Genomic DNA, 22,863 nt, shown 5'->3' with positions numbered 1-22,863 from the left:
CACGGCAGCTCTGCGCCACCTCATCTCAGAGGCGGGAACAGATTGACTCACACTGGCCCCTGAGGCAAGTCAAAATCTCAATGCATCATTCAGTAGCATCAGCTATGAGCTGTAGGAAGTGAGAGCAGAACAGACTGGCCCTGTGTCCCCTGATCACTCACAGCTTCTCTGTAATAAATAAAAGCTTCAGGAGCCAGGAAAACAACCGGTTGCCCCAGGGAGGCTTTGGTGAGTCTGATTGTAAAGAAGTAGCTGCCGCAGCCACTTGTGGAGTGAGCTTGTAAACGCCGACCGCTACGAAGGGCTGGGCTAAGAGATTGTGATTTTCCCCTCACACGCTCGGTCCCACAAGTGTTAGTGACTAAGCCACCCCCAGGAAACCCCCGTGCCCGGCCCTTGAACGCCACAGAGCTAGCTCAGCGCAGTTTGACACAACAGACTCATAAGCACCAGGCCCTGGTTCCTGTGTCCACCCGACACAATAAAAATCTCATTTGGTCCCTTACAGGCAAGGGTGAGGGGACTGAGGCAGGAAGCAAACTGCTCCCAGGGAAGGGAAAAGGCAGTGCCCAAGCCCCAAAGGTGGAAGATGGAACACCCACCCCCAAGGAGTGGGGAAGATGTTCCCATGCACAGGGAACTAAGACCCTGCGGGCAGGATGGGCTGGTGTATATGAAAATGCTGACGAGATGGCCTGGCCCTTGGGAAGCTGCAGCGTGTGTGTGGCGTCCTGTCCTTGTGAGGTAGGTGAGAGGGAAGGGCCCGTGCGCAGTGACCATATCTGCAATGAGGGAAGCAGCAGCTGAAGGAGCAAGCCCCTCCGTGTCAGAGCCCAGCATGGCTTGGGGGGGGGAGGGGTCTGCTCCTTCTCTGAGGGACTCCACTGAATCGTGCTGCGATGTTTTAAGCTGTGCAAGTTCTGCTAAACGCAGCTGAGTGTGGCTGGGGTCTGCTCAGCTGCTGCAGAGCCAGGGGCTTCCCCAGGCCAGGCCCTAGCCTGTTTCTTGACTGCCCGGTGCCATGAGTAAAGTCAGCTCCTGGTTAAAAGGTGGGAAAATGTCACTGGCCCAGTACGACTCAGGCCGGCCCACCCTCGCAGAGAAAGCAACTGCAGCTCTCTGTGGACTGAGACTGGCAGGCCGGCACCGTCCTGGCTGCTCCCCGGGGCCGACGCTCTAGTTGTTGCTGAAGCCTGTGGGATTCTGCACCTGCCACCGCCACAAATCTTCACCTGCAAGACACAGAGAGAAACTGAGGCTGGACTGAGCCAGCTGGGGGGAGGGGTGCTGTCTGCACCTCCAGGACCAATGCAAGAGTATTGAACCAAACGCTTTAGTTCCTGCAGGTGTGTCTGACTCTTCACCCCAACCCCTGGTGCTTCTCATCCAGCCTCCCCCCCAGAGCAGCAGCTAAGTGACCGGGCCAAGGAAGCAGCTCTGGTGAGAGCTTAAGGGGGGTGGGGATAAATGGGCATAAGACTGAATGATGCCCTGCACGGCCCCCCCCCCCCCCGAGTCACTGGGAGGGGCCAGAGGAGGCCCAGGTAGAGTGAGGGGTGGGGGTAGGTCAGAGCATGCCCCGAGGGGCTGCACTTACACATCTTGTCCAGCCCAAAGGCAGCTTTCCAGCCCAGCTCCTGCTCGGCCAGGGCGGGGTCAGCGTAGCAGGCGGCGATGTCCCCCTCCCGCCGTGCAGTGATCTTGTACTTTATCTGAAAGAAAAGCACCGCGTCAGGGGGGTGACGGTCCCGGAACCTCACCACCCGGGCCCCAGGGGCTGGGCAGGGGGTCCCGACGGCAGCACAAGGCTCAGGCCCATGTAGCTAACAACCTGGCCCCACAGACCTCAAGGCAGCAGCTCCCCCCGGCTGGAAGCAGGGACAGCTGCCCTGGCTGCGCTTTACCAGCACAAGGGGCAGAAAGATGCCCTGGAAAGAGTTCGAGAACAGCCTTGAAAGCGCCGCTCATGCAGGGCCAGGGGGCGTGGTAAGGCCTTGGGTGAGCACCGTACCTCTCTTCCTGATGCTTTCTCCACGGCTTTGATCATCTGCAGGACGGAGTAACCGCAGCCTGTGCCCAGGTTGTAGATCTGCAAGTAGGACAAGAAACTTGCTGGCTCTTGCTGTGCTGAGGGCCTCGGCGCCGCCCAGCCCAGCCTTCAGTTTCACTAAAGCACCAGGCCCCACCCTCAAACTGTCCTGGACTTCTGGGTGCTCAGCTTGAGACAATGGGGCCTGATTTCTCATGAGCAGCTGCAGCTAACAGGGGCTGCGGGCACTTGCACGTCTGAAAGCTGGGGCCCAGCTGGCCCAAGGTGGGCTCCCAAAATCAGGGGCCACATGTGAAAGCTGGGCCCTGTCCAACCCCACCCCTGGCACTAACACCTGACTCACCCTGACTATAGGCTCTTTTCACAGACAGATAAGGGGCCTTACTCTTATTGCCCAATAGAGGGAGCAAGGCAAAATGCCGTTGCCTTTATAATGACACAGCGCTAGGGGTGTACATAATTCCCCCGAGCGACAGCCCCTACTTTGGAATGGGGGCTCAGGCCGAAGGAGCTGGTTCTGATGAGCCCACGTTAATGTCGGTGAATCACGGCTCTGCTAATCCCCAACACCCAGACCAGAGCCATTTCCTACCTTGCAGCCACAGTTTTCTTTCAGTTTCTTCAGAGCAGCGATGTGGCCTTTGGCTAGATCCACGACATGAATATAATCCCTGACACCTGCCAAGAAACAGGAGAATAATGCAAACCGGGCCAGTGAATACGCCAGGCAGCTCAGTCATCCTGGGCCACAGGGAGCAGGATTTAACAGGCACCATCTAACATTACAGGGTTTAAGATAAGCCAGAAACACTGGGCAGCGCACCTGTTCCATCAGCTGTCTTATAATCGTCCCCAAACACGCTCAGGTACTCCCGGCGCCCCACTGCCACCTGCACAAGGGAACGGGCTCGTGAGTTCAGTCTGCTCATGTGACACACAAAGGGAACACGAACAGGGGCTCTTACACAGAGCACTACTTAAAGACAGTCTGCAAGGGGAGTTCATACCTGAGCAACGTAGGGCATCAGATTGTTGGGGATTCCCTGGGGATCCTCTCCGATTCTTCCTGACTCATGGGCTCCGATGGGATTGAAATACCGGAGGAGAATAGCATTCCAGTCCTGGGAGAGAGACAGTGCCAGTCACACACACTGCCTGGGAAGCGCAAACAGGGCCCCAGGAAGCTGCTAGCATTCTCATGGCTCATGCAGCACCCCCTTCCATCCCTCCCCCGCCATGCTGTTCAAAGGACCCCTGGAATATGAACATTGCCTGGTTCATCTACCCAGCTCCCATCCATCTCCCAAGCCTTGAGAAAGTTCTGGTGGGAAACAGAAGGCCCAGATTTCCTAGTCCTCTGGGGAAACCTGTAGGTGGGAATGGGTCACTCGACAGAAAATTCATCCCTCATGCAGTTTGCTCCCCACAGAAGAAGCAAGGGCCTTGGCCTCTAAACTCCACAGATCCCCATCCTTGTGGGTTCCACATTAGGGGGCCAGTATGTGTGTGTCCCCGATCTCCCCTAACTCCTCTGCATGAGCAGAGGTGGGGCTTTGGAGGGCTTTCAGCAGTGCTGCAGGAGTGGCTGATCCCCTTCCCCACAGGCTAGAGGAGATCTGCGTATGGAGGGGGGCCAGGAATGCTGGTGACACACTTCGGACTTAGGACCCAGCTGAGGGGAAGCCCAACCTACTGGGTTCCCAGTCTCCCTGGTTCAAGGGTGTGCACAGGGCTGAGTGGGTGCTTCTTACCTTCTCAGCCTTGCACAGGTCTCGTATCATCTCCTCAATGAAGTACTTGGATTTGCCGTAGGGGTTGGTGCAGCCCCCAACCGGGTGGTTCTCGTCCAGCGGGAGGTAGGCAGGGTCTCCGTACACCGTGGCCGAGCTGCTGAACACAATGTCCCTCACCCCGTGTGCTTTCATTGTCTGAGAGGGGAAAGCAGGGACCGTCCAGCGTCAAGCCCCAGGGAGAGCCTCTCCCGTGTGCTCGGCAGTGGGAAGCTCTACGTACATGCTAGTGAGTACTCAACGGCCCACTAACAACAGCGCACATGTGCAAAGAGCCCTTGATACAGGGAATGAAAAACTGATGTACAGCCAACCTATCTGGGGACCAGACCACCTAGGGAGAGCTCAGTGGTTTGAGCACTGGCCTGCTAAACCCAGGGTTATGAGTTCAATCCTTGACGGGGCCATATAGGGATCTGGGGCAAAATCAGTACTTGGTCCTGCTAGTGAAGGCAGGGGGCTGGACTTGACCTTTCAGGGTCCCTTCCAGCTCTAGGAGATAGACCTATCTCATATATTACCACTGAAATGTAGCCACCTCTGGGGTGAAACTCAGCAGCTCTTTGGGGAATGCCGCTAACAACTGGGGGAATTTAGGGAGGCAAAACGTACCTGGGGCTAACACCCCAACTCTTACCAAATGTGCTGGGGACCATTAATAATCTCGCTCAACCAGACCTTTGGTTTTGCATCACAGCCAAGGCACAGCGCCCCCTAGTGCCGTGCCGGGGTCAGTTCTGACTCACTGCACCTCAGCAGTGCTTAGGCTTTCCTGAGAAACCCGCTTCTCAGCGCCGCTGACCATAGCAGGCCAAGGCCACGGTCTAGAGAAGCATATTCATTCAGCCGTGAACTGGGGGAAAGAGATCCTGAGGTTTCTTCCCAGGCAGCCAGAGGGGCTTTTCCATCCCTCCCATTCTCTCACACTCATTACCTTCCAGGCTTTCTCCTCTGCTCTCCTGTATGCAGCTGATACCCCCTTGTTGTAATTCTGCATGGGGGGAGGTGTCAGCCTGCATGAGCCCCGACTGGACTGGAACTCGGAGTGATGGAGGGCACAGGGTCACCCCCCCAGCTGGGCTTACTCCCTGGATCTTCACTCCCCATGATCACTGAGTGGGGTGTGCACACAGCTCCCTGGCATCTCCCCACAGGGTCTGTCTGCATCCCCAGCCTCGTGTGCCTTTGAGCCCTTTGCACTGGGGACGTTCTGGGTACTCCAGTGCCCTGCCTCAAGGGCTCTGCTTACCTCCAGCAGTCGAATGGTCCCCGTGAGGTTCACCTTGTAATACTCCAGGGGTTTCTGAACGGACTCCCCAACGGCCTTCAGCCCCGCAAAGTGCATCACAGCTGAAAAATGGTGCTGCAAGGAAACAAAGAGGCCAAGGGTTAGTGCCGGCTGGGAAAGAACTTGGGTTAATGACACCTGCGAAAAGCCCCTAGGGCTGGTTGGAAATTTTCTGTCAAAACTGTTTTTTGACAGAAAATTAGATTTTCGACTAAACAAAACGTCTCTACAAAAAGCTGTCTGCTTGCCACAGAAAAATTCAACTTTCGGTGAAAAGAACCTCAAGACCTGAAACCTCCAAAGTTTGATTTGGAAATGCCACCATAGTGGCTCCTGGGAGTTGTAGTTCAGGTGCCTCATGCTCCCATTCTTCTCTATGAGTCATGTTCCCCAGCCAGACTGCATCTCCCATGGTGCACTGTGGCAAGCCAGCAAGAAGGGAGACTGTTGTGAGTCAGGGGAGGTGTATGCACCCAGCCCATAGAGAACAGGGGCATGAGGCATCCAAACTACCAGGAGTTCCTGCTGTAACAGTTCCAAGGCCACATTTTTGGTTTGCATCCTGCTTCTGGCAAGAATTTTTCAAGTTTCTGATTTCTTCCCAGAAATGCTGAAATTTTCCATGAGGGGAAAAATAAAAAGACAATTTTCTGACCAGCTCTAAAGTCTCCATGTCCTGTGGATACGTTTGTCTCGCTGCTCCCTCAGCACATGTTCCAAACAGCTTCCCCCTGTCAGCACAGCACCTTGCGCAGCAGGAAATGCATATTCTCCCCTTCCCCAGCAGGATCGCCGCTAGCTCACGTGCTCACCTTCTGAAAGAGCTCCCGCAGAGCTGCCTCATCAAGGATATCCAGCTCCTGGAAAAGAATCTTCTTGCCCACAATCTCCTGCACGCGCTGCAGGCTTTCGGGAAGAGCATCTCCCCCTGGGGAGACAGGTTATTCTGTAACGCCAGGAAAGATCAGGCCTTGACCATGGCCACTCAAGTGGGACTGAGGGTCACCAGGGGCCACAGGACAGAGCCCAGAGTGGCAGTGACTCTCCTTACCTCGGATGGCATTGTGGAAGTTATCGATCACTACAGGGATATAGCCGGCTTCCACCAGCTCCAGCACGCAGTGGCTGCCGATGTACCCAGCTCCACCTGTCACAAGGATCTTCTCTGCCATCTTCACCTAAGATAGGATGGGAAAACCCATTGAGTGGGATGACAAATGGAAAGAATGGAGTGAAAGGGGCAATCTTGGGGGCCAGACACTGCAGTGACAGAAACCTTAGAAATGTCTAGACAGATGGAGCATAGGAATTGCCTTAGTAGGACCCGTAGGTTGGATCATCTAGCCAGGATCCCACCTCTGACAATGACCAATCCTAGGTCATTGAAGAGAGTAACCTGTCCAGAGGGTAACTCGCTAACCTAGGCAGCTAGACACCTAAATACCTCTAAAAATCTGGCCCTTTTTGCTTGTCTTATGCCCTAAATCATGAGCGTTTATCTCCAATCCCCTGGAATGGTCATCCAAGGAACTGCTCATTCTTTTTTTGGACCCTACTAAGATCTTGGCCTCATTGATACCTAGTGGCAATGAGTCCCACAGGCTAATTTCACATCACGTACAAATTAATTCAGGTTTAATTGTGTTGCCTCACATTTTAACTGATGGTCCTCTTGTTCTCATACTATGAGGGAGGGTAAATTGCAGCGCCCGAGCTACTTTCTTTTGCCCATTCTTTGATTTATATTCTTCTATAATGTCCCCTCTAGTTTGCCCCCCTCTCTCAAAACTAATCGCTCCTCATCTTTAGTCTCTCTTTCCAGGATCTGATCATTCTCATCACTCACCTCTGGGCCCCTTCTGATTTCTGTTGTGGCCTCTGTGAGAAAGGAGGGGGGGTGGGATCAGCAGAACTGAACAGAACATTCAGGACCAATTAGATAGATATTTACTAAGCACATGGAAATCTGAAAAACATCCCGCCTGGGAGCATTTCCACCTGCGTGGAGTTTTCCTGAGGGAGAGGGTTTATGAGACATCAATGCCTCCAAAGCACTTAGCAAACGCTCACTAGTTACCCATGCAAAGAAGGGATTATTTCCATTTTGCATATGGGGAAACTGAGGCACATAGAGGAAGCAACTTCCCCAAGATCACACGATGTGTCAGTATCAGTCTGAGATCAGAGTTCAGGAGCTCCTAGCTCCCCCATCCTGTGCTCAGACCACTAGCCCATGCTGCCTCACACGAACATCAGCTCATTCTGAGGTTAGTCACTTGCTTGATATCACAACCAGTCCCACAACAGCCAACAAGGGCGTCACCAAGGGAGGATCAGAGCTTGAGCCAGGCCAGATGAGCTCTGAAAAATAAAGCTCTCTCTGCCATGCAAGCGAACCAGCCAGCAAAGCACGGGTAGCCATCCAGACGACCCTACCCTGCCACTAATGCAGGATTGGCCCTGACAGACTCCAGCCCCAGGTGGGGGAGAAAAGCAGCATAAATCTACACCCAGGTTAACCCCATCCCAAAACGGAAAAGGTCGGGACTACGGAATGACAGCGAACCACCTGCTCCATATCTAGCCAAATGAAGAAACAAGCCCAGCCTCATTTCCCTGCAAGGGGGAGAGCCCTGCCTTACAGGAGGAGCAGGGACCCAGCTGAGGGTCCTTGGCCAGCTGGGAGAAGAGGCTCTGTCCTTGAGTGGCCAGCTGGGGAGCTCGAGGAAGGAGGCAGCAGAGTCAAATCACTTCTTCTCTCTGTAGTGGGGAGAGTAGGTTCCACCGCGGGGACGACCAGCGAAGCCGTTCTCTCCCACTCTTCAGGGTGTAGCTTATTCAAGCGGTCTCACTTAGGAGTCAGAGGTTACCGTCCACGTTTCCTAGTCCTTTGTATGCCCTCCGCTAGGTCCCTGCAGGGAAAGAGGCTCCAGCCAGCCGGAGCTGGGAAGGTCTCTGACCTGGCAGGAATGACTAGGCCTATGGGGAGATCCACCCTCTTTTGCCCAGGAATAAACACTAGCTGCTTGTCTGTGCTGTCTAGTACGGCCAGCCAGCAGGAAATGCACTCCAGCCTTGCCTCACACACAGGCCGCTCGGAAGCGCCAACAGTTTCATTCTAAATGCCCTGATGCCAACCTGGCACAGCCTACCTGATTCATTCCTCCTGCTCAAGGAGGCTTCTGTCCTGCTGCTCTCAAGAGAGCGGGAAAGGCCAGAGCAGGACGCGATGCAAGGGGCTCCTTCTTCAATGGACTCTGTTAGCAAACAGACCCACTTTCTTCTGGGCTGGACAGCGTGGGGCCCCACATACAGACTAGGAGAGTAAGAGGCGGCTGGGTGGGCTAAAGCCAGGAAATACAGCGAGGTTTGGCCTGGCTCCCCGTCCCAGCCCGCCTAACAGCACAGTCCAATCAGCTAGCGCCTGAGGCCCCAGTGGAGGTATGTAGCTGCAGGACCTGCCCGACTCAGGTGTGTGCGAAGCACTCACTGGCACCTGGCACTTCCGGCTTTCAACACAGGTTAAGTCCCTGCTATCTGCTCTCCCTCCCCAGGCAGTTCCCATTCTCCCTCCTTTTCAGACAGCATTTAACTATCCAGATTAAAGCTCCTCACACACCTAAGCACACATACCACCACCACCACCGGCATGGATTTTGCACCAATTCCGGGATTACTAGCGTCACTTGCTTTATTAGGTTGTACAGTCCCTTGGTGGGAGGCTCATACGCGATCCAGTGAGCGGGACGGCTGGCCCCCAAAGCTATTCCCTTTGCTCTATGCATCTGAGTGTTTAAATACCCCTAATGTAAATCCAGGCACCAGCCTATGAGCTGGAACCAAGCAGCTATTGAAATCCTGAGCTACCTGCTGGTGTACAAAATTCTTGCTTATTGACTCACATAAGCCTAAGGCATCACCATCCGCACACTGGACTGGTTCAAAATAAGAACTGGAACCTTTGGGCTGACACTTCACGCAGGACATTGATTTGATTTCTTTTTCTAAGTCATTTTACAGGAAAGGTCTGAAACCTGAGCTCAGCATCCGCTTTCAATGGGCGCGGCTGCTGGGAGGAAGGGGGTGCAGCACACAGCACATGACGTCTGCAAATCTCCACCTGCCAGGTGCACTTTCTCCACCTTCAGCAAACTTCTCCAGGAAAGAGGAAATGGGTAAAAGAGTAACAGGGAAACCTGAACCGCCTGCAGGCAGCTGCATGGAGAGGCCAGTCTTTTGCTTATGTTGCTATATAATAAATTAAGGGGAAGGGAAAAAAAGACCAAAAGTGTAAACCAAATCCTCAGATTACATAACCTAATTTGAATATGGGGCCCAGGGGCCTGAGAGTAGGGATTCCCAGCTCTGCCACTGTGGGAATTAGACAAGTGACCTAACTTCTCTGTTCTTCTGTTTCGCCATGTGTAAAATGGGATAAGGGTACGTTTGTAAAGAACTCTGAGCTTAGTACAGCGCAAAGGATTATTTCAGGGTGCTCCTGTTCTGTTTTTCTCTCCCACCTGCCTGTACAGAACCCTCCTCTCCCTGCCACACAATTCAATTATCTTCTTGCTGTAGGAAGAGCTCTCATTTATACCTGGCTACCAGCAAGTCAGTTTCCAGACTGCCCAACTTCCCACACAGTCCAATAAAACCTCCCTCAGTAAAGCCACAACAGGGCGCTTTGCTCCCTCGTGGGTATATGCAGTGCCAGCCGGTCCTGTTTACTCTGTGGGTCTAACTTCATTACAGGCCCCAGACCCGCCTGGGGGTTAGAACAACCCCATTACTGTTTGGCTGGATTTCTCACCCAGCCAGGCCCTCCAGCTCCCTTGCAGGCCCACACTGTCGCCTCAACCACCCTTAAAAGCTCAGAGTCCAAAGCAGGTTTCCAGTCTGTTCCCTCTGCGCATCCCACGGCTACCGCTGCCTGAATCCTGGTTTCCGGACAGAACAAAACTAATTTGCCCAGCAGGACCAACAGACTCCCTGTCCAGTGGGTGTGTGAATGGAGCCACGTGGTCAGGCAGCAGGCTGATTAGAGGGACAGGAGCCGGTCTGCCTTCCCGGAGGCGATACGGGAAGGTCAGCGACGGCCACACCCTGCTGTCCTGAGCCCCTTGCTGGCCTGGAACCCAGGCGGGTGTGAGGCACCAATGGCCTTTGCAGTGGGTCTGCCTTTCGGGAGCGGTCCCCTGAGCAGAAGCCTCCCTGGAAAAGGCCCGGCTGCAGCCTGTGTTCCCGGGGCTCAGCCCCTCTCTCTGTGGCTCGGGGGGGCGGCATGGGCAGCAGCAGGCCCCTTCCTCACATGGCCCCAGGGCCCCCCATACCCTGGTGCCAGCGGTGGAGGCGGAGGGGCAGGGTTCGGATTCGCCCCAGGATCCCACTTCTCACCACGGGTGCTGGTGCTCCGGGAGGGGCCAGACCCGGGAGGGGCAGCCTCCCGCCACCGACCCCTGCACTAACCGACCCCCCCACGCCGACTAGCCAGGATCCCTGCTCCCCCCCCACCAGCCAGCACCCCCACCCCACCCCACCCCACCGACCCCCGCACTAACCGACCCCCACGCCGACTAGTCAGGATCCCTGCCCCCACCAGCCAGCACCCCACCCCACCGACCCCGCACTAGCCAGGATCCCTGCCCCCCCCATCACCCCCCCGACCCCCGCACTAACCAACCCTCCCCCCCATTCGGCGGGGCCCCGGGCTGTGCCCTCGCCCGTCCCGTCCTGCCACCACGTCCCCGGCAGGGCCACTCACCGCGGCGGTCTGGGCTCTTCCCGGTTCTCGCCCGTGACGCGGCCCCTTTAAGAGACGAAGCCCCACCCCGGGCCTCAGGGACACGCAGCCGCTTCCCCATGGGAACGTGTCACTCCCGCCCCCACGGGACGGGATCGCGACAGGGCCAAAACGAGCCAATCGCGGAGCTCTGGATCAAACCACGTAGCTCGGGGCGGGGAGAGACGCGGGGAAGGGAGCTGGATTGGCTCAGACCATCGCTACCTGTGGAGGGTGGTAAAGGATTTAGACTAAACCACCCCGGCTATTAAGGGGGGGAGGGGATATTGGATGAAACCATTCCTTCCTCCGAAGGGGGTGGAAGGCTGCAGTACTGCACTCAGAACTGCCCCCAGGACTTGACCTTGGGATTTCTGCAGCCTCCCCTTTGCAGTGGGGTGGTAGCTGCATCCTTTGTAGCCCCAGGCTGCAGCACAAGCAGGCAGGGCCCTGTGCAGCACTGCAGCCTGGGGAGCTGGGCCCTGCATGCTCAGTAGGGTGGCCAGTTCTGGTTGGAGTGTTCCTGGGGATTTCATCACATGACTACCTGTAATTAAAGATCATTTAATTCCTGGAGACTCCAGGGCAATCCTGGAGGGTTGGCAGCTCAAAATCTAAGGCACTAGTCACAGGAGAGCAAGTCAAAGAGCAACCTCACCCACTGCCAGAGTGTGCCCCACCCCATCTCTAAACCACAAATCAGCCTTAGCTGAGCAAAGAGCCCCAGCCAGGTTTGTCCCTAACCCCTCGGCTGGTTCACAAGAGATTTTGTATTTCCATGGAGCTGCAGAGAGGTTTAAAAGAGGGATTTTATTCCCACGCTCCAGCCTTGGAGTTTGCTGAATTCCAACATTAGCTCCATTGCGAGAGTAACTACTGCTGTGACTGCCACCTGCTGCCATCTAGTGGCATTCACTGCCAAGGGGTTGATGCTGTACTACAGTGACTGACAAACAGCACTGTTATGAAAACAGTCCCATCTCTAGGAGTTAAAGCCAAGTGGTAACCCAAAAATGCTCCATTCCTGTGTCTCATGGACAGATCCAGAAAGCCGTTAAAACAGAACCCCACTACAGGACAGGAGCACCAATGTCACTATTACCAATGCTGTAACAGTTTAATACATTTTTTAAACTTACCTGGTGTTACTGGCACATCAGCTGGACACTAACAGGCACTGAACATGGCCATTTTTAAATATAATTTATTGATGTTCCATAAACATATTTATGATTCCAGTGTTTTGCAAAAAGGTGCTGTAAAGATCATCCCAGTGGAAAGTACGTAATAGTGAGCAGAGGTTAGCCATGAAACAGATGCCCACCTGCCATCAATACAAGCTTTGTGTATTAGTAATTGGCTCAGGCTATTTTTAATAATCCATATTTTTATGAAAAAAATAATCATTTGTTCAGTGATAAGAGTTCTGTAGAAACTGAATGGCTGACAATTCCAGCGGATATGAGAAATTCAAGTGAAGTACAGAAATTACATTAGTTCTGTTTAATTTCTTCTTGCCCTGTTGGTCTAGATCAGCAGTTCTCAAACTGAGGTTGCCGGGGCTGGCTAATACTTGCAGGGGCCCGGGGTCAAAGCCAAACCCCACCATCCGGGTCCAAAGCTGAAGCCCTGTGCGGTGGGGCTCAGGTTATAGGCTCCCTGCCTGGCGCTGAAGCCTTTAGGCTTTGGCCCCTCAACCTGGGGTGGGGGGGCTCAGCCATCTGAGGCAGTGGGGCTCAGGCAGGCTCAGGCTTCGGTCCCCCATCCCGGGGTCATGTAGTAATTTTTGTTGACAGAAGGGTGTCACGGTGCAATGAAGTTTGAGAACCCCAGTCTAGATTTTCTCTGCACTGCATAAGGTGCCATAAGGCACTTCTTCCACACGCTCCCATTAGCAGGCTGCTCACTCAGTTATCTTGCTATGATTTCCTGCCACACATTTAGTACTAAGTTGTTCTCCCCCCCCCCGGTTTAATTACACCAGATTTCTGCTACTCTAATATTTCAGATGATAAAATCTGCATCTTTCCCTAACACAACTGACAATTAACTGAAAAGCATCTTATGCCCCATACCATCCTCCACTACTGAATACTAAGAGCTAAGATCCACAGCTGGATCTGCACCCTTGATATTCACTCCGATTTTACAGAATAAAGGTGCTTCCTTGCGTTTTCAATCGTAACTTTTGCTTGTGATGCGAGGAGAGGATTGCTCCATGCTGTTCGGAGAAGCTAGCACAAGTCTGACCCAAGGAAAGTGCTCTAACTGGGTGCACTGTAGTGTTAGTCCTCTGATGACAATCCCCCGGAGGTGGTAATTAACCTCAGTGGATGCTCTTCTGAGCTCCAGGTTAACCTCAAACAAAAAACAACCACCCATTACCCCCATCAAGAAAGCTCAAAGAAATTTCCGAGGTGCCTACCGCCTTCTGTTCTCTGCATAGAAGCAACAGTGTGTCCCTTACTCTTCCCTCAGATACAAGCTTGTCCATTTCATGACAGCACTGTCAGAGGCCAGCTCCCCTCTCTTTAAAGATGTGTAACATGTTCATCGAGGTCTGCTATAGCATTCTTGTTTATTTCATTTCTTTGCAGATTCTACTATATATAGTCTCCCCTGCACCAAGTCCAAAGCCCAAAAGGGAATATTTAAGAACAACCCAGACAGCAAATGTAAACTTGGCAAGACTCCAGATCCTCACTGCGGCTTTCTTCACTGACTTGTCGGAGGAGAAACTGATCCGTGTCACAGTCTGCTGGAAGCCTGAACCACTTTTGAACTGGTTCTTCTGTTCAGTGCTTTGCAGATAAACACACCTGCCTCCATCAGCTTCTGTAGATCCACTCCCTTTACAAGAGAGAAATACAACAGTTTGTACATGCGCCTGCTAGGTGGGCTGCACAACTACGCCACCACGTTCCAGACTGGTGGGCACTTTCGGAGAATGGTCTGCTGTTTTGGTAAGACTCTTGGCAACTGGTCACTCGTGCAGCTCTGACAGCGGCATTTAAAGTCCTGCATTCCTTAGTGTGCACTCAGGGAAAAGCTCAAGATCAAAGGCACCATAAAGGAGCGAGGCTAAATCCAGAGGGAGTGGGGCAGGGGAGGGGACACAATGATCTTTGAAATTGGAACAAGGATCAGACGTGCCCATATTCTTTCCCTTGTGCACTCGTAGAAAGGTGGCATGTAGGAAATTTGTTCCTTATTACTGCTCAGCGTGGGCTGGGTTTTCTGGCTGTTTGCTTTAACGCCTCCAAGTCCAGGCTCCCTGCTTCCAACTCACTCCCTTATCCTTGCTGTGACAGACAAGGGCTCTTTCAGCCAGACAGAGCCTCGCTGTATTTGTGCGGCAGCCACGCGAGTACGGGGAAGCTACGTCTGCCAGTCAGGGTGTCTGTAGGTCAAGTTTCAAAGCCACGTATCGAGCCCTGATGCAAGCCCCATTAGCGAGAGCAGTGTGAGCCCGCTGTACTTACGGTATGAATCCCCAGGCCATGGAGCATGTACACCAAGTCTTCTGTAGCTACATTTCCTGATGCTCCTTGTGCGTACGGGCAGCCTCCGAGACCAGCAACGGAGGAATCGACCACACTCACGCCCATCTGAATACAAAACAGGCAGCTGTAAAACTGTCTGCAGCTCTGGTCCCATCGTACTGTAAATCAGAGCAACAACACTGCCCACGTTTGGGCCACAGGTACAAGCATCCTCTGGCCCGGGGAAGAGTTTTAATACAGAACGGAACAGGCATTCTGGACAGTGCCTCAGTCAGTCCCTCGCTCCTGGCTGGGCAGGGGTGAGCTGTGCTGCAAATGCAGCCAAATCCAGGCAGCTGACAGTCCTGAGAATCGCTAGTCTGGTCTCTAATGCAGCCCAGATAGGTGACGCACCCAGCGCGCGCTTGTTTTACTCTCACGTGTCACAAGATACGAGACCAGCCCATATCAATGATGTTCCGATAGAAACATCCTGTACTAGTTTGCGCATACGCCTGATTGTCTATTAACTCATTCTCAGGGCCGTGAAGTGCTAGTAACACCTCCCTCGCTACAGCAGTTTGACAGACTGTTGTAATTTGTGAGCAAAGCACTGGCTGCAGCAAACTTACCAAAGCGCTTGTTTCAAATACTGCTCACTGCACAGAACGTTGAGTCTCGTTACTGCAGCCCATATGGAACCCAGCCTAATCCATTACTCGGATCCCACTGGGTGAAGAACCCCAAGTGCTGATGTACCTGACCCAAACCGAGGCACAACTACGGGACTTGTGACAGTTTTCACTCACACTCACCATGATTTTCTTGGTTTGCATATATACCTACACACGCGCAGACACAGGAAAGGGGAGGGTGAGAGACCCTCAGCACATGAGGGGAGACAAAACCCACAGATATTGTTCACTGAAGTAAAGGAACACTTACCTGAAGTGCTACTAAGGTGTTGGCGAGAGCCTGCCCATAGGTATCATGGCAGTGAACAGCAAGGGCTCCGACGGGTACCTCTTTCATGACTGCAGAGAGCATTTCCTTCATGCTCCCAGGGGTCCCAACACCGATGGTGTCACCCAGGGAAATCTCGTAGCACCCCATGGAGTACATCTTCTTGGATACCTGCCCCCAAAATGACACACTTACTGAGAAAACAGATTCGCTATTAGGATCCCAAAGCACTTCACAAATTGAGACAAGCTATAGAGAGGGATTGTTTCACTTGCCCTGAAAATGCAGCCACCTCTGGGGTGGAACTGAACAATCATTAGACTGCACCCAGGAACACTAGATACGCACAGTTGAGGACAAGAAGTGATGAACACCACTTCCAATTAAATCTGTCTCTGCATTCACTTCCTCACTGAGCTGGCAATTGGCAAGAACACCCCTAATTCTCGGTGGGAGATGTGGTCATTAAATTTCCAGGTGCATCTCCACAAGCAAACAGCACCCTATTCTGTCTCGTGCAAAAAGCAAACCTCCAAGCAGCTCAGGGCACCTGATTCTTGTCCCAAGCGTACAGCGGAGCAGATAGCCTCTGGCTACATTTATGCTGCACTCACCTCTGCAACCTTAGCAGGGGCAATCTTTCCTTCATAGGGACAACCAAGAACGCAAGAGACATACCTGCAGTGAAAGCCTGAGATTAGCAGGGGGAATTTGGAGGTGGTGGGGGAATACAACAGAGGCTAAGTCAGTCACAGTACATGCAGCATTCTAAATAATGGGAAATTTCTACTAGTTTTCCAAAAGCCAAAGGCTGGAATTCCATGGACAAAGGCTTATGGCCTCTGTAATAATTCCCTCTGCACAGAGAAACAGGCAGCCATTACTGGGGTCAGGCACTCCGCTAACCATTGAATACTTCACACCACAATGCAGGGAGTATTTGTGTGAAAACTAATTAATGTAATTCTAGATCCTTTGGTACAATGGCTCTCAACCTTTTCAGACGACTGTACCTCTCTCAGGAGTCTGATTTGTCTTGTGTATCCCCATATTTCACCTCACTTAAAACCGACTTTCTTACAAAATCAGACATAAAAATACAGAAGTGTCACAGGACACTGAAAAATGACTGAAAAATTGCTGACTCTCTCATTTTTACCATATAATTACAAAATAAATCAATTGGAATATAAATATAGGCCGTACACTTCAGCGTATAGTATATAGATTAGTATAAAGAAGTCACTGTATGAAATTTTAGTTTGTACTGACTTTGCTAGTGCTTTTTATGTAGCCTGTTGTAAAACTAGGCAAATTTCTAGACGAGTTGATGTACCCCCTGGAAGACCTCTGTGTACCCCTGGTTGAGAACCACTGTTTTGATAGATCCCAAGATTTAATTAAAACATTAAGAAAACTGAAGCTTCACAGCAGTGAAATCTGCTTTCCACTGGGAAAGGAAGATTTTATTATTTGAGACCTAGTCACGTGCATCCCACAGCACTGACAGAACTGAATTTGAGAGACCTAGTCATATGCTGTACAATACTCCTCGCCAGGAGCTCAGTTCAGGAGAGGTTACTCTTAAAAGTGACCTCAGCAGGGTTTGACCATTGTAGGAGAGAGGAAGATTACTCAATAATGGTATCTGGTCAATGAAAGGGGCTTAGGGTTCTTTTGTTTCCAAAGTCATGCAGGCAGCACCAATGCAATTTCCTGGCTTACTCTGAGAACAGGAAGCAAAGTAAATAAACTCAGCATAAAAAGAGATTGGAGTAATCCCCCTCCTCTGCTCCTGGGAATTTAAGGTGGGTCATAAGCAGCAAATGGGACGGTCAAGAGGTCCCAGTCTTCACTGTTTACTGGTTTCAAGCCATTCCTGTAACAGCAGAGTCAAGTGGTCATCACCTCCCCAATCATATTAGCCTTGGGTACTTCTAGCCTGCCCATGCCGAAGTCATCTTACTTTTCCTATATGGTTTGACATCATTAGCACAGGTTAACAAACTGGTTTGATATAGCACTGGGCTCTCTTACCCTCTGACTGGAATACTGGCCGCTCCTGCTGCATGCATCACTTCACTGAACCTCTGCAAACTCTCCTCTATGGAGCAGTTAATGTTCTTCTTAGTGAAGAGTTCAGAGGCTGCTCCAAAGATAGACACCTCCTTGGCCCCTGCTGCCACCTTCCAACAGGGAGATGAGAAAGAACAGAAGGACTCATTGCTGCTGCTAATAAAGCACTTGTGAAAGGTCTGATCCTGCAAGGTGCTGAGCATCTTCCACTCCCATTGATGTCAAATCCAACGAACAGGGCCCAGCTCCCACTGACTCAGCACTAAGCAGTTAAGCTCAGTGTTATCACTGGCTGCCTTGGACAGGTCAATATTCTTCTTGTTATACTTGCATGATTTATTGTGGAGCTTGGATTCTTACACATCGCTAGTAGAGCCATGTGATAATACTGCCACTTCACATTTTGCCAAACAAGTATGTATCAGAAATAACCTCAATGGAATGAGAAGTTGTGCAGCTGTAGCAGCCTGTACCAGTGACAGATATACGCTGAAGGAATAAAGCTATTTACTCCAGAGGTGAAGTTACAGATCATTACTGGAACAAAACCTTATTCTACTGAGGTTATTGGTTTTATAGGATTTGCAATTTTCAAATGTATTTTTCCCTCAAAGACATTTTATACAGAGTATGTTGAAAAAAACCCTAATTTTCTTGGTCAGCCATGCTCTGTAGACCCTGCGCAATTTCTAAAGCTGTCTGTTTTTAATCGAACAGCTTTCTCCCTTACAAACCAGATTCTCATCTCAATTCACCCCACAGCAAAAACATAATCCTTGGTTTGCGACATCCGAGTGTGTCATGGAAATGATTGCAAAGCCATAAATGCAGCACTAAAGCTACTTCTGCTTCCACTATATCCTGCAGAAGTTCAGTTGTGGGACAGAAGGGTTTGTTTAGACAGAAATACCACTACTGATCACCAGAAGTGGGGGTGGGGCAGGAATCATGAACATATATTTTTGCATTATAAGTGGCGTGTTTCAAGTTCCCCACTAGGAAAGACCCTCTTTAGATAAACTACAAGAGCTGCCTGCTGCATGTTGATATAAAAAAATCAGAGGAAATGTTATAAAGTAAAATTTCTACATATCTCCCACTTGTTTGAAGTGCTCCCACCCAGACAATGACATGCATAATGCACACTAGAGAACTCAGACCCTAAACACGATACAGCTCTCTTACCGCTGCTTGAAATCCTTTAAGATTAGGAGTCAGTACTGGGTAGCTGACACCAGGAAATTTCTGAATTCCCTGCAAGACTTCTGTGTGGTCAGCCATCTAATCAGCAAATGGAGAAAAACTTTAGAATATACGAAGAGGTTATTTATCCACTGAGTTAAAAAAGCTTCTTAAGACCGTGTCTCAAATGAGAATCCAAAGGATTAGCAAAAAAAAAATCAAGATTTAAAGAGATGGCTCTTTAAAAGCCAAACAAAATTGTACTGGAAACATTGGGGATATTTTAAAGTGATCACTTAAGAGTCGTCCTCTCAAGGAGGGGCTCTCTTGTGCTCTTTTTCTTGTGTTTCCATTTGAGTCTGTATTTATTCTTCACTGGGGTTCAGAGGGAAGCTCCAGTCTGTCCTATTAATATTACATCAGTCATAACTGCCTCATTACCACCCTATGCTCCCTGACCCTACCTGTCATCTCTTGTCTTATATTTGATTGCAAACTCTTTGGGACAAGGACTCTTTGTTATGTGTGAACACAGTGTTCTGCATAAGACCATAATCCCTTATACAAATAATAATACACATATTATTTGGCCTACCATAATACAAATAATAATAAATGCTAAAAGTGATCTAACTATAAGAGAGAACAGGCCAGTGAAGCAATGCTAGGTTATTCCAGACTCAGGAAAGTTTAAGACCAGATCCAACAGTGTAAAAGATAACATTAACAGACTAACAGCTAATTTTCTGCAACCATATTGAAATCCACTTTCTGATCACACAAAATCCCCAAGTAATCCCAGCTACTGACCTGAGGAACCCATTTGGGAGAAACAAAGCTGGTAGCCTCTATGACCGGGAGTCCTGTTTCGGACAGCATATTAATTAAGCTGATTTTCACCTGTGTAGGGACAATATTCTACAGGGAGGAAAGAGAAACATCCCTAGATTAAAGTTACTTTACAACAAATCTTGTTAATACTGTACTACAAAAGATTATACATCGGTTAAGAAACCCCTTTCCCAGAAGAAACTAAAAGTGATAAATACAGATCTACTTTATTAAAGGATTTGTTCTGTTATCTATTATAACATGATCTTTAAGTAAAATGTTATGCTTTATTCTAGGAGTTTCTAAGCACAGTACTATTCAGAATTTGGAGAAGATTTTCCAACAATCCCCATCAGTTTCACTCTGCTGCTAGCCCATCCAAAGCAGAACACTTGTGCTATGGTTGTATGGAACAACCTCAGAAGTAGAAGCCAATCACACAGATAATTAAGGGGCCAATCCTGCAGACTGCTCTTAATTCCCCCTGAAGCAAAGGCACTGTCTACACAGCCAAAGCAACTGAATTTAACTATGGCTGCTAACAGTGGTGGCTGAAAGGGGCTATGATAAATTTGGTCTGGCCTGTGAGGATAGGGCCTAAACCACAAACTAAGCAAATTAACAGGGCCAAGTTTTAGCCCTTTTCTAGCCAGGCTGCAATGAGTTCAGCTACAACTGCGTTAACAGCCATTATTAAGTGTGGTTGTGGTGCATGCAGGGCCTCCCTTCATTTTGTGCACTACAATCGATTCTGGTTGAACTGCTGAAAAGACGTCTCACTTCCCCCTTAATAGGAGATATATGACAGTTATGTCATCACAACCACAAAACGTGGCTCTTTCCCAACAAGCTAACAATGGAGTTTTTGCTATACCAAACCTCTCACTCTTGCTGCCTAGGTTATACAGACTTTACGCCTCACATACTATTCAGCACTGATAGATTTTTTTAACAGGTAAACAAAGCAACTGACTGAAGACAGAACGTAACACCCCTTGGCTTAGCAGCCTTGCATATGTCCTCAGTAGTTTTATTTCTGTTCTCTCTCAGGAATTTAATTACACTAGATATTAGGCCCTAATATTGCAGAGTTGTAAGCAAAGCTTAAGTTTACATATGTGGGCAGACCCATTGAGTTCAATGGTGTTACTCAGGTGCATAAAGTCATGCATGTGCTTAACTCTTTGCAGGACCAGCGCAGTAGCAAACTACCCTCCTGCACTAAAATCCGTTTTGAATACAAGAGGGAATTCTAGTTCAAGATAATTTGTAATACAAATACAAGACAAACTCACCTGTGAGTTAATTATATCATCCTCTCAATATATACATAGGGGAGGTATAACAGAAATTAGATTAGGCTAAATGCCTCAAGAGAATGACTCAAGAAACAAAGGCAAATGGACTCATTAACAAAACACATTTGGCAATTTATATGGCAATAAACGTATTGGAAGTTGAAGAAAAATGTAAGAGGATTTTGGAGAGGAGGAGATTGTGAGCTACCAAAATATTCTGACTGGGAGAATCAAGTAACACAGGGCAGTGTTGAAACAGCAGACTCACAATGTTGAAACCTTAAATCAACAAGTTATTACAACACCCTCTCTGTCATAAGCTGGGCACAGAGAGCAGAGTCTCTTACTTTCTCATTTTGCAGTCCATCTCTGGGGCCAACTTCAACTATTTTCACTTGTTTGGGAAGGTAGCCAGCTGCCGTAGAGCTGATCTACACAGAAGACAGAGAGAGAAGGAAAAAAGACCCTTTACAAAAGACATAGGTGAACAATTTTTCATGTTTTTCGTAACATTAACTGTGTCTATGATTGTTTCACATACTAGGAAACATAGAAAAGGTATCAGAATACTATTGTTCCTAGGCATTCAAAAATAATGAGTCAATTCCCAAAAGCATGAGTTTTTAATAAAAATCGTAAATGTGGGTGTTCTTTGTATTTGCCTTCTGCTTTCTGAGCCTTTCAGGGGAATCTGGTTGACATATTCAGGTGTTTCTCTGCAACCAAAAGAACTAAAAACTTCTTTTTTTGTTTTGTTTTAAAGAATAGCTGAGATACTCACATATGAATCCAGGAACCAGAGCTTAACACCAAATATCATGACTCTCGTGATGAAATCAGAAGAGCTGGCAACACTTTAATCAGCCAGCATGGAACTTTGTATACCTACTCTTTATACAGCAGTCCCTCCTTAAAGGGGACGAGAAGAGCTGAAAGGACCAGCGCAATAAGCCCATAACTAAATACCTTCTCCGTGACCCCAGTGACCAGGCAGTGAGAGCAGCACCACTATGTACATTTGGAACTGTTTCAGAGTTAGACCAGGTCCACACCTTAAACTTAGGTCAACCTAGCTACTTCGCTCAGGGCTGTGAAAAAGTGAGTGCCCTGAGTGTTGTAGTTAGGCTAACGGCCGGCGTAGAGGCAGCTAGGTCAAGGGAGGGATTCTTCTGCCTGCGGGCTCTCAGAGAGGTGATTAACTACCCCCATCTGCCGCTGTAGGACTACAGCAGGGGTAGGCAACCTATAGAACGCGTGCCGAAGGCAGCACGCAAGCTGATTTTCAGTGGCACTCATACTGCTCGGGTCCTGGCCACCGGTCCGGGGAGGCTCTGCATTTTAATTTCATTTTAAATAAAGCTTCTTATACATTTTAAAAACCTGATGTACTTTACATACAACACTAGTTTAGTTACGTATTACAGACTTATAGAAAGAGACCTTCTAAGAATGTTACAATGTATGACTGGCACGCGGAACCTTAAATCAGAGTGACTAAACGCAGACTCGGCCCAGCACTGCTGAAAGGTCGCCGACCCCTGGACTACAGGGTGGTCGTGGCCCCGCGGCCTCCCTAGTGCAGACGGGCCGGAGCTCTCCGGAGAAGCCGGCACAGGAGCTAGGCCGCGGCGTTGCCATTAGCTTAGCAGAAGGGGCGGCAGCCCGGGGCCCCCAGGGCAGCGGCTGGGGCCCAACTAGGCCCTGGCGGGCGCCGGGGCAGCCCGCAGCCGGGGACCGCAGGCAGCCGGGGGAGCCCGGACCCCCGCAGGGGGCGGGGAGTCACTCACCGGGCGGAGCGAAGCCGCCAACCACGGAAGCGCCCGCTTGGCCGCCACCATCTTGGGACGCTCACGTGACACACGCCCCATGTCATGTGACCTCCCCCCCCGCCGCCAGCTGCTGAGCATGTGACCCAAGTCTCGCAGCTCCCACGTGCAGACTCTGCTGCCTCGCCTCCCTGTTCTGATCCAGCATCCCCATGCGCTGGAGCTCCCTGCGGCGCTGCACACAGGGGAGGGGGAGCGGGGATTTAAACCCCAAGGCTTGTAGCTGTGGCTGAAGCACATGATTATAGAATCACAGACGGGTAGGACTGGAACGGAAAGGGGCCTGGCCACATCAGAC

The 22,863-nt window shown here is 50.4% G+C and overlaps 1 protein-coding gene across 8 annotated transcripts; it reads right to left on the bottom strand.

Moving 5' to 3' along the window:
* Positions 1-6: 6 nt before the first annotated feature.
* LOC120389351 (hydroxymethylglutaryl-CoA lyase, mitochondrial) lies at positions 7-22,624 on the bottom strand. Of its 8 annotated transcripts, none has more exons than XM_039511860.1 (18): positions 22,527-22,624; positions 21,087-21,170; positions 19,421-19,528; positions 18,614-18,709; positions 17,390-17,538; positions 15,967-16,030; positions 15,335-15,523; positions 14,390-14,515; positions 6,180-6,306; positions 5,941-6,056; positions 5,090-5,203; positions 3,802-3,978; positions 3,058-3,171; positions 2,874-2,940; positions 2,643-2,728; positions 2,012-2,089; positions 1,598-1,712; positions 7-1,232 (listed from the first exon to the last, which is right to left on the bottom strand). In XM_039511860.1, exons 1-18 carry the CDS (start codon positions 22,605-22,607, stop codon positions 1,177-1,179), a joined length of 1,947 nt encoding a protein of 648 aa, XP_039367794.1. In that variant the 5' UTR covers positions 22,608-22,624; the 3' UTR covers positions 7-1,176. The 8 variants fall into 8 exon arrangements, with proteins under 8 accessions (XP_039367794.1, XP_039367795.1, XP_039367796.1 ...); XM_039511861.1 differs by lacking the exon at positions 22,527-22,624 and adding an exon at positions 21,521-21,838; XM_039511862.1 differs by lacking the exons at positions 15,967-16,030; positions 18,614-18,709; positions 19,421-19,528; positions 21,087-21,170; positions 22,527-22,624 and having other exon boundaries at positions 17,390-17,515.
* Between the last annotated feature and the right edge of the window lie 239 nt (positions 22,625-22,863).

Source organism: Mauremys reevesii, linkage group 23, assembly GCF_016161935.1.
Source record: "Mauremys reevesii isolate NIE-2019 linkage group 23, ASM1616193v1, whole genome shotgun sequence".
Lineage (NCBI taxonomy): Eukaryota > Metazoa > Chordata > Testudines > Geoemydidae > Mauremys > Mauremys reevesii.
Note: the sequence above shows the minus strand (reverse complement) of the source record. Positions and strands in the feature narration are given on the sequence as shown.

What these genes read in the sequence shown, in the direction of transcription:
- LOC120389351 (XM_039511860.1), bottom strand. Translation starts at nt 22,607, where the DNA reads ATGGGGCGTGTGTCACGTGAGCGTCCCAAGATGGTGGCGGCCAAGCGG. An exon ending in CCCCTGCTAAGGTTGCAGAG is followed by an intron (nt 15,524 to 15,966) that starts GTGAGTGCAGCA and finishes TTTTGGGGGCAG; the next exon opens with GTATCCAAGAAGATGTACTC. An exon ending in GGACCATTCGACTGCTGGAG is followed by an intron (nt 3,979 to 5,089) that starts GTAAGCAGAGCC and finishes TTCCCCTCTCAG; the next exon opens with ACAATGAAAGCACACGGGGT.